Source organism: Periophthalmus magnuspinnatus, chromosome 20 (assembly GCF_009829125.3).
Source record: "Periophthalmus magnuspinnatus isolate fPerMag1 chromosome 20, fPerMag1.2.pri, whole genome shotgun sequence".
In the NCBI taxonomy this organism is placed as follows: domain Eukaryota; kingdom Metazoa; phylum Chordata; class Actinopteri; order Gobiiformes; family Gobiidae; genus Periophthalmus; species Periophthalmus magnuspinnatus.
The window spans coordinates 15,900,571-15,912,283 of record NC_047145.1 but is presented as its reverse complement, the minus strand read 5'-3'; the positions used below and the strand labels follow the sequence as shown (position 1 = coordinate 15,912,283).

The 11,713-nt window shown below is 39.9% G+C and overlaps 1 protein-coding gene across 1 annotated transcript; it reads left to right on the top strand.

Moving 5' to 3' along the window:
* The first annotated feature begins 1,577 nt into the window (after window positions 1-1,577).
* vill (villin-like) lies at window positions 1,578-11,704 on the top strand. Its single transcript, XM_033985522.2, has 21 exons — window positions 1,578-1,742; window positions 3,162-3,200; window positions 5,098-5,178; window positions 5,261-5,335; window positions 5,437-5,630; window positions 6,425-6,533; window positions 6,788-6,898; window positions 7,473-7,678; window positions 7,762-7,840; window positions 7,931-8,029; window positions 8,519-8,672; window positions 8,753-8,853; window positions 8,927-9,064; window positions 9,128-9,286; window positions 9,365-9,544; window positions 9,678-9,823; window positions 10,201-10,345; window positions 10,417-10,605; window positions 10,738-10,806; window positions 10,963-11,226; window positions 11,293-11,704. The coding sequence occupies exons 1-21, from the start codon at window positions 1,704-1,706 to the stop codon at window positions 11,404-11,406; spliced, it is 2,691 nt and encodes an 896-aa protein (XP_033841413.1). The 5' UTR covers window positions 1,578-1,703; the 3' UTR covers window positions 11,407-11,704.
* The last annotated feature ends 9 nt before the right edge of the window (window positions 11,705-11,713 follow it).

The window sequence follows — 11,713 nt, the reverse complement described above, 5'->3', positions numbered from 1 at the left end:
AGTATTCATCGGTGAGAGCTGGAATCACACCACCAACCTGTGCGTCGGTGGATCTGCCTGCTCAACCTTTGATGTTTATGTCGAGAGCGTAATTTGAACCGCCAACCAGCGGATCAGTGGGCTTGGTAAGATAATTAGATAGCTGTTTTTTTGCCACCACAATCCAAGTCGCTTCTTCAGTTATGGGCAGATCGCTGGTGGACACTGCCTTATATCTATCTGAAGTGAGGAGCTAAATACAAACTGGAAACAATCATTGTTTACAGTTTCTGTTTGAAATAGACTAGGTCTATTGTGCTACACTAAGTGTGCACTGTGCCTGAGTCGTACTTTGCATATTCATTCAGCCTTAATGGCTGCTTCCTACGCCTATTGGCATCCTGGATAGCTCTATTGTTCTCTTTGTTTCCCTTCTTTGCTTTGGGTCTGAGAATGGAGTTATATATGGGGAAAGTGGTGTCTAAGGCCCTCATTCCTGTTCAAGGAAGGATTGTCCTAACAAAAATTGTATCTTTAATTCCCCTCTCAAACCATTTATGGCTCGGTGTTTTGTCCTTTGGGTGAACCAGTTTTTTCTTAAACTGTAGGTTTGAAATAGACCGGAATTTCATACTGTCTGAAAATTCTCTGAAGTTTTTCAGACACACCAGCTGTGTACAGAATAGTTACACCTTTCCTTTTATGTTCAGATTCCCTGTTGTTCTGTTTTTAGCTCTCTTAGATCTATTAAAAGCCGTATTGGATATCCACAAGCAGAGAGGGCTTTCTCCATGTGTAATTCCTCCTTCACTTTTCCCTCTGTGTTTGGAGGCACCACTTGAGCTCTGTGTTGTAGTGTACAGATAACTCAGAGTTTGTGCTGCAGTGGATGGTGTGAATCAAACAGCAGGTATTGGTCAGTGTGCATGGGCTTCCTGAAGACTTGTACCTGGAGTTGCCGGTCCTCTCCTATTGTTACTGCACAATCTAAGAAGGCCAGTTTGTTCTCTTTGGCTTCTTCCCTTGTGAACTTGATGTTTGGATCCACCACATTACTATGTGCAGTAAAGGGTTCCAGGTCTTGAATTTTGATTTTAGTCCAGTTGTCATTCACGTATCAATACTAATGTGTGGGTGGAGTGCATGGAAATGCGGCCAGTGCCTCCTGTTCAAATTGTTCCATGTATAAATTAGCCATAATAGGAGAGACCGGTGAGCCCATGGCACGTCGTGAATTTGCCTGTAGAAGTTTCCTCTAAACTGGAAATATGTGGTATTCACACATTCACATGTAAATTTACAGAAGTCCTCACTTCAACTTTTTTGTCCAGTTGGCAGATTTTACTTTTGGCTTTTACTATTTTTCCATAAATAAATGGCACAGATAACATTTATCTTTCCTACCTGTGTACTACATGGAGGTCAGCACATTCCTCTTGTGAGTTGCTCAATAATAATATCAAGTCATAGTTGGTAATAAAAGAGATTAAACTCTGGACTGGGTCATGATAAAGCTGCATTAATATAATATGGTCGTAATGTGGTTAATGTGCAACCTCCAGCACCTCTGTGTCTCGTGAACTTTTAGCTTCCGCTGACGTCGCGCAAGTGGATTAGGCATTGTATAGAGCTTATTCTTTCAACCAGTCTCTCACTCAACACTATGAGCTCAAAGGAAGTAAACATTGTGTGTGCATGAAACTGTGAATATTGAAATCTCCAGAATGGCGTTCAGGAATGAAAATACAAAACCATGGCAAAAGGTAAGAATCTGTGCTGCCTCTTCCTGTGTTATGTAATGTGTAATATGTAGATAATGCAGGTACAAGGTGGACTTTAGGAGACTGGAGTTAGGAGTATGTAAACTTTCTCTTGGATAGGAAGAGGAAATGTGTTATGTGAAGGATGCTTTGCATTTTTCTTGTTATCAAGTTAAAGGTGCACTTTAACTTTTCTGCTAGGGTGTCCACCACATGACTGTCTCCATGGAGATGTTGTTTTTTTACCTTGAAAGTTCCAAAGCATGGCATATCGTGCATTTGTTCAATTGCAGGTGCAAAAACTCAAATAAAAACATGCATTCCTGCTGTAAGCCGACTTTGGCAGGCAAAGTAATACTCCACCAGATTCCAGAAAAGTTACTGAGTGCACCTTTAAGTTGAAAGTACTATGACTTATTCTATATCTACTTTAGCAGCTACTATTACTTCTCTTACTTCTAGATGTAAATATAGTGGCGGCAGAAGGCCAGTAGCAGAAGTAGTCTTGGTACAGTAGAAGTACAAAGCCAGACGTTTACACTACAGCATTCATGACAATTTGATGCATAGCATTTCTCTCACTCCAGCTTGTTTACACCATATCACAAACAAGTGTAAACTCAAACTGCCAGTGGGGGGCGTTCAAAGGCCTTCTCTGTAAGTCCTCAGAAATGTCAAGTGTTTCTACACCACTCACACTGTGTGAGCAGGATTTACCCTGGAAAAGCCTCTGATATCACTCCCATAGTAGTACTCCAGAGGTCCTCACATCTAATCCACAACTGCCTGTGCTAATGGCTGTAAAGTGATGCATGTGACACCCAGATCAAGGTCAGGTGTAACCAACAATGCATTTAGAGTAGTTTTGAAAAGTGAATGTTTTGGTCTTTGGTACATCTCATGATAAAAATAAATCAATACATAAATACATACAAAAAACATCACAATCAGACGTTTCATGCAGATTTGATATATAGAAGCCAAGTAACATGGTGACCAGATATTCAATATTAAAAACGGTGACATACCCGGTTGGGATGTTAAGAATATTTTTTTTATTTTAATTTTTTTTTTTTTTTTTTTTGCGTTCAAGCAAAACAAATGGGAATTTATTGGTATGATCCAAATGACCGTATGAGAGACAGAAATGGTAGCCAGTTTCTCCCTCCCGATATCACCTTCTAATTTGTAAATAAGAAATCTCATATTCAGATCACTTTTGTGGAGTATAGATTGAGGGAACTGTAAAGAGGAGGACAGGAAATTGCAGGTGTGTTTGCGCGTGGGTGTGGAGGCAAACAAGCCACGCCCACTGTGCGCTTTTCAATGGACTCTGCATACAGGAAGAGAACAGCAATATAACTGTACCTGCCCTGTTATCACGCCTGTCTGCATCTCACTGACCCGCTCCATCATCTGCAGGGCACCCGGCCTTCTCTCGGAAAAGAACATCAGCATAAGGTAAGAGTTCATTCTTGTTCACTAGTTCAATTTTGTGTTGCACTAGTGTAATTAACATGGCCTGCTCTTCTTTATTGTTTGTAACGCAGGGTGAGGTCTAATAAAGATATTGATTAAATCTACACATTTATTGCTTTTCGTTTTATTGCGTGTGATATCGCTCTGTTTGATATTAATCCCATTGTCCCTGTTAATTGAATGGACAACAGGGATACATGTGCGTAACCAGTTTGTCCTGTGGCTCTAATGGACTTTTGTGTCTCCTCTTTTCACTTGTTATTTGCTCTGCTTCTATTGCTTAGAGGCTCAGATTGCATCAGATTGTTTTTTTTTTGTTTGTTTTTTCCCCCACTATTATTCAATGTCCAGACAGTGAAACCTATGACATCATTGCCTGAAGTAACAATACATTCTCTAGTAATACAAACTGTAAATATATATATTAAGACAAAAGTTAGTAAAAGTAGTATCAAATTGTACTGAATGCTTTTTCAGTGTCAAAATTGTGTTGAGGAGACATCTTAAACATCTTTTTTTTTTAACTCTTTATATTTGCATCAGTTGGTTTATAGCTGTGCAAATACAAGGCTGAAAATGGCATTATGGCGCGAAGACTCTAAGTATTCAGTAATCCAGATATCTGATAAGATCATTGGGCGTGGCTGCCCTTGCATCAATGTCAAAAGTCAATAGCTGTTCAAAGCAAAAATACATTACAATACACAACTATTTACACAATACTTCTTCATTCATCGCAGTGTTGTGTTGGAGGCATATATTGATTACTACATGCCACTTGTAACACAAAATTCAATTAACCCTATGGCACGCCCTGTCATACAATGTTGACTTTATATTCCCATTTTGATGTGATTCAGTAAATGCCAAAACTGTTGATAGAGGTTAATATTGAAGGTGTGCCAAGTATGTTCCATCCATCATTTATATCGGCTTTATTGTTTTATTGTTTCACATTTATACCTCCATTCAGGGGCCAATCGAGTGCACCTGGATCATTTGCATATTATACTGAGGTTGCTGTATCTCCCACAGCTTCCACACTGTGTTACACTTTAGGCCTGCGGTGGGCCAGTCTGCCTGTATTTGCTTATCACCACTGTTGTTTCCCTGTAGACATCGATACAGAACGATACACAGCGATACAGAAGTGTCTGATTGCAGAACTTGCTGTTGCTGTATGTTGCTATGGCACCAAGCTGATTCTCATTTGGGAATTAGACATGTTGCTTTGTCACACATCCAGTGGCGTCATAAAAGGGCTCACTCGTCTTTTTTGGAGCCATCTGTTTTCCATGAATGGAGAGAAAAAAATGTGTAAACAAGCGACAAGAGGCAGGATGCAGTGTCACATTTGAGTTTGAAGAGGCTTTGAGGAGAGCGTGATGAGCGGGTGGAGTGGATGTGTTCAGCAACATTTGATGATAGGATAAATATCTACTTGATAATCACATAATTTGGCCCAATGACTTTGATTACTAGTTGTACCACTGTAGCCCCAAGCCTGGATAAATAGAAAGAGTTATCTACCCTCTCAGTCTGTAGTGCAGGCTAAAAAAAACACCTCTTCTTCCTGGCATTTGGTTCTAGGTAGGCAGGATTTCTTTGTGTTTTTATTGTTCTATTGTTCTTTGCCTATGTGTTATATTTTATGGATATCTGTTTTTGTTTGTTGTTGTTTATGTGAGGCACTTTGGGCAGCTTAAGTTGTATTTTAAATATTCTAGATAAATAAAATCGAAACTAATAATAAGTTGCTGAGTATAAAAACTATAGGGCACTCATTCTAAATAATATTCAACCCAAAATGTTATTCAGTTGTTTTCTTTGTTAGAATTGTCAAAAATTTCTTGTTGTTATAGTGAATATTGTTTTGCAGTTGATCCAAAAAATGGGTGACACTAAAGACGTGTTTCGAAATGTCAGCCAGAAGCCCGGTCTGCAGATATGGACCATTAATGTGAGTCTAACCAAAAACTTAACAGTAACACATGAAATACTGCAAATACATGTTTTATTTAAATATTCTGTTTGTGATTCAGAACATGGAAATGGTCCCTGTTCCTCCTCAGGCACACGGTAACTTCTTCGAGGGAGACTGTTACATCGTTTTAAATGTGAGTTCAATTACTGCTGATTTCCCCAGAGGCTGCACACACCGGCCTATAATGCAGCGGTTGGATTTGCGCATGTCTGATGTTTACATGTTCCCATACAGATAAGCAAGGGCCAGGGCCAGAACTCGGACATTCATTACTGGATAGGGAACTCTTCCTCTCAGGACGAACAGGGTGCAGCGGCCATCTACGTGACCCAGCTGGACGAACATCTGGGGGGCAGTCCCGTGCAGCACAGGGAGGTCCAGAGATATGAGTCGGCCCGATTCAAGAGCTACTTCAAAAACGGCCTCATGTGAGTTTTGTGATCTATAGAACAATAACTGTCAGGAAGGTTGTTAGGAAGGAACGGTTAGGAAAAGTTGTCCATCACATGTGTTTGCTGTGCTGTATCATAATTACTTTACAGTGCAGAAATAGCATAGGATGAAAATTAAATGGTAGCTAGGAAAAGCACAAACAAATGCCTTTTACAGCCCTATTTCCATGTTATTACAAAGAGACTATTAGCTTGGTATCCTCTGCTATAACATCACAATTTAGAAAGATTTCAAAGCCATGAATATAACAAAATGTGCAAAACAAAACCACAACAAAACATTTTACAAACAAAATAAATAAAGTAAAAAAAAAGTAAAAAAAAAAAAAGTTAGATGTTTGGATTGTATATCATAAGAAATTGTTTTTAAGTCTTCATACTGGGTTAGGGTTTGGATTAGGCATAGTAATAGTACTATGACATGAAGTAAAATGAGATATGTTTTGATAATTGTATCATGTTTACCATATATCCATCCTATTACTGCTAATTAGCTAGTTACTATTACAATTAGTGCCACTATGTCGAGTTTTAAGACTGTTCTCCGTGAATATTAACATTTAGGGACCTTGATCTATATTTTCCATGAATAATTACATTTTGAGCATCATTACTCACACATATATAATATTTCTCTTACTCCGGTTATCTAAGGTCACCATGAATCACTCTCAGATCTTGTTATGTCCATCCCACGCCATGTCTAACCAATCCATGCTCATTTTTATTACACTTGAACTTTGCCCCTGCTCACCACTCTCTCTTTGCAGATATAAAAAGGGGGGCGTGGCTTCGGGCTTTAACCATGTTGAACCCAACTCATACAATGTCCTGCGCTTGCTGCACGTCAAAGGGAAGAAACATGTCACTGCATCTGAGGTAGGCCTGATAACATACCAGTATTCAAATGGGATTAACACTGTTCCTCATTACCTCCCACTGGTGTGATCACAAGCTTCACACAGCCACACTGCGAGGGGTTCTGGCACTCCCTCCAAATTATGGTTCTCTTATTGCCATAGCTGTCAAGGGATGTGTCAACAGTGTGATGTTATTATTGCTTTCTTAACAAAGCCGTTGTTTCTGTCGTGAATATAATAGTTTTATGACAGCGTGTTTAACCTTGTGTCCAGGTGGAGGTGTCATGGAACAGCTTCAACAATGGAGACATATTCCTTTTGGACATGGGCAAAGCCATAGTGCAGTGGAACGGTCCCAAGAGCAACAGAGGAGAGAAGCTCAAGGTAAAATGTTGCTGCACTTATGTCAACAAAACCTCAATTCTTTTGCCATAATAGTATTTTCTCAATCCATACTCCATACTTCACCCATTGCATAGTCATTTGTCATATTAAAAGGCTTATGAACCACGCCTTATATAAATTCCCATAAGAACCACCACAATTGATTTCTTTTTTCTCATTAAAGGGATGATATTATGTTCTATTGTCCTTATATAGGCTATAAACTAAACTGGTATACATGTTTTCTACTTTTAATGTATATTATTGCTATTGACTCTGGTAAAATGTGTGTCTGATAGGGCATCTAGTGTAAATATATGCCTGATTTACAGCTCATAGCTACAGCAGTTGATTAACAGTGAGTTTTCTCTGGGCACTCTGGTTCCCCAAATCAACTCAAGTAACAATAATTAAAATGCTTAGATAGTCCTGATTAAGCCTAGAGTGCAAGATCGGGGAGTGGTTGGCCCAGTGGCATTGAAAGATTGGTCAAATGCAAAAGTGCATCTTAAAAAAACAGTTATATTTATAGTTAGTACATATGGTGTATAATTGCACTGATGTTCTGGTGCAGGCTGTCTTGTTGGCCCAGGACATCCGGGACAGGGAGCGGGGAGGCCGGGCTCAGATTGGGGTGGTGGAGGGAGGAGACGAGGCAGGCTCTCCAGAACTGATGAAGATCATGACCTCTGTGCTTGGACAAAGAAAGGGAGGTCTGAAGAGCGCCATACCTGACGACCAGCCAGATCATGCACAGAAAAGCTTTGTACGACTCTACAAGTAAGGGGTGCCTAATTGTAGTTTTTACATGCAGTTAATAGTTTATTGATCTTTTTTCCACTTCTGTAACCACTTTGCCATAGTGTTTTTGAAGAAAGTGGGAATCTGGTCATTCGAGAGGTGGCCACTCAGCCCCTCACTCAAAACCTGCTTCGTTCCACTGTAAGGAGCAACTATATATACAAAATGCTCTCACCTTTACAGCTCTACACTTTTTACTATTTTTCCTGATATATTGTTTCATGTTCACAGGACTGCTACATTGCAGACCAGAATGGCTCTTGTGTGATGGTGTGGAAAGGCAAACAAGCCTCACCTGTTGAGCGAGCGGAGTCTTTGAACAGAGCAATGGTAACTGTTTTCACATAGAGCTTAGACTCTAAACTGTATCTAAAGGTCCTATATTACACTAACTTTATTCTTGTCAGCTTTAAGGCATTTTATGTTTTTGTTACCTCAGTTGGAGTTGTGTTTTTTTTCATTCACACATGTTTGAGTAATTATTTATTTTTAGTCAGTCTACATTTCCAAAGATCAAAATACTCCACCTTGTAATGTCATTTAGTGGTAGTTTTATGTTAACAACTATCTTTTACCTTTTGTTCAGTAGAGATGAATTATTCCAAGGCTGAAATCATCCACATGATTCATAAAGGTGTGTGGAGTTTGAAAACCTGTATTACCACATGACATCACAAAGTGGAATAGAGTGTTTTCTGTTTGAATAACTCATAACAGCCTAAAGGATGTAATGTGCAGGATTGGTGTGTTAAATGTGTGAATGAAACAAAACACAACTCCAGGTAGCCCTTTAAGTTACTAAAAGTGTTTTCTTTTTAGGGGTATATAAAAACCAAAAATTACCCACCCAGCACCAGTCTGGAGGTGATGAATGAAGGAGGGGAAACTGCCATGTTCAAGCACCTCTTTAAATCCTGGAAAGACAAAGGGCAAACTCAGGGCCTGGGTACCACACACACTGTTGGCAAAATTGGTATGTTTTAGTTATACATTTACTTGACTTTGTAGAGATATAAAAATAGAGTTGGCTTAGCTTATGATTTGTCTCTTCAGCCAAAGTGGAACAGGTGAAGTTTGATGTTATGCAGCTGCATGCACGTCCTGATCTGGCAGCACAGCAACGCATGGTTGATGATGCTTCAGGGGAAGTGAAGGTAAAATAAAATAAATGTTGCAATAATGTTGTGATTCCTAAATGGGTTGCTCTAATATTTGTATTTATTGCAGATATGGAGAATTGAGGACTTGGAGCTCGCCGAGGTTGATCCAAGCACATATGGACAGTTCTATGGAGGAGACTGTTACTTGGTGCTTTACACATATATGAGAGCCAACAAACCGCAGTATATCCTTTACATGTGGCAGGTAAAAAGTCAAATAATTCATCAATTCTGTAACATAATAAACATACTGATATTTGTCTTTTAGGGTCGCCATGCTACCAAAGATGAGATCACAGCAAGTGCTTATCAAGCAGTTAACATTGATAATAAATACAACGGTGCTCCAGTGCAGGTCAGAGTGACCATGGGGAAGGAACCTCGGCATTTCCTGGCTATTTTTAAAGGCAAACTCATCATTTTTGAGGTATAAAGAAAAAAAAACAATCTCTATTTTGAAATTACTATATGTCGACCCATGTAATGCATTGTGTGTTTCTGTCAGGGGGGAACGGGTCGGGCAGGTGTGACAAAGCCTGAACCTGGGCCTAGACTCTTCCAAGTCAAAGGAACAAATGAATTCAACACCAAAGCCACTGAAGTCCAAGCAAAAGCATCATCCTTGAACTCCAATGATGTTTTCCTGCTAAAGACAGAGCGTGCGTGCTACCTGTGGTACGGAAAGGTATGGTCAGGGTCATTGCAAGCACCCTTTCCCCATTTGAAAATAGTGACTTGTGACCCCTAGTGGCTGATCTGCATTTTGTCAAAAAATAGATATTATATTTCATGCATTTTCCTTTGCTTTTATGTTTTAGGGCTGCAATGGCGATGAGCGCGAGATGGGCAAAGCAGTGGCCGATGTGCTGTCGAGACAGGACAAGCGGGTGGCAATGGAGGGGCAGGAGCCAGCTGAATTCTGGGTTGCTCTGGGAGGAAAAACTCCTTATGCAAATGACAAGAGGTAGACACAGATGAACTATTGGAATATGTAACTACAACTATACTCCAAATATTCCTTAAATTAGTAAACGTGTGTCTAAAAAGCTTAATGGGACCTCCTCATAAGTCAATGAAGGAAATCTTAATTAAAGTGGGACTAAACTCAAACTCCAACACTGCAGCCAGAAACATGAGGCTGTAATTAGGGCACTCTTTTGTGATGACATTAACTACTAAAAATTGCAGAGATCACTGAAAGCAGCACAAACATAGATTTGGGCTTTTTTGACCAGAAAGCTTTGCACTAAAGTTCCCAAAAATAAATACTTTACATGACTTTTTTGAAGAAAAACAAAAAATAAAGAAATAAATGTATACAATTCTGAATGGTTTTGGCAGTCTGCAGACACAGGAGCCCCAACATAGCCCTAGACTTTTTGAATGCTCCAATCAGACGGGCCGCTTCATGATAACAGAGGTGGATGACTTCACTCAGTGCGACCTGGATGAAACGGATGTCATGTTGCTTGACACATGGGAAGAAGTAAGCGCAGCATATTAAGTGTATTGTATTTGTTCAGTTTTATAAGTTGTTGTTGTGTCTAATTTCTACAGATTTTCCTTTGGATTGGAAACTTAGCCTATGAGTATGAGACCAAAGAGGCCTGGAACAGCGCTCGGGAGTACTTAAGGACCCACCCTGCAGGTCGTGACCCGGACACACCCATATGCTTCGTCAAACAGGGACGTGAGCCTCTTACGTTCACCGGGTGGTTCAACGCATGGGACCCTCAAATGTGGAGTGTGAGTGGAATGTCCAATGTCTCTAATGTCCAGAATGTTTGATTTTTCCACTAAGCAAATCACTAACTTTACAATACAAACCAATGCATGCTTACTAATGTGAAATCCTAGCTGACTTGATCCTCTCAACAGGGAGGAAGTACCTATGAGCAGATGAAAAATAAGTTCAGTGATGAGACTTCAGTATCCCAGATTGCTTTAGTAAGTGATTGCATAATACTAACTACTATTTACATTTACTTACACTGATCAAGCCAGTATCATGTTCACCAACGTCTGTAATACAGTTTATCAAATTTATAATATTATACAGTTTAATTTAGACATTACTCTTACCAATGTATGCACTGGTTGTAGGATTTGAGCATCACTAACCTAAACAAGGGTCCTAGTGAGGGTGGGTACAGGGCTCCGGGCGGCCCTGTCACCTCCCCTCAAGGAAACAGACTGCTCGGGGGAAACAAGTCTTCTCCCACCAGCCCCACGTCCCATAGGTCCTCCAGTACCTCCTCCTCATCCTTTACATCCAGTGGAAGCGGAGAGTTCTTTGTAGACCCCCAATTACTCATCAACAAGCCTGCTGAGGAGCTGCCCTCTGGAGTGGACCCCAGCCTGAGAGAGGTAGGCATGCACTGACAGAAGACACGCACTAGAGGGCAGTGTATTCATCTTCTAATGTGATTCCAGGAGTACCTTTCTGATGCGGATTTTGAGAGTGTACTTGGGACAACCCGTGCAGACTTCCAGCGGCTGCCAAAATGGAGGCAAAATGACATGAAGAAAAAGGCGGGACTCTTCTAAGAAAACCGATATTACAGGTTATGTCTCGTAACCTTGTCAAACCGATTCTACCGCAATACCAAAAAGTAACCCAGTATTTATCATTTCTTGGAACACAGGGAAAGCTATTGAAGAGTAGCCTGAATTCTAATACTGCTTACAATTACCAAGTGCCTAACTACTGTATCATTTATTTTTTCATATCAGTGAAATCAAAGTGCTCTGCACATATGGACTGCATTATATTTTATTTGGATTGTTATTATACGGTGATTGTTTTCTGCATGATATTTAATTATAAATTATTATAAAATAAATAATTCCCAAA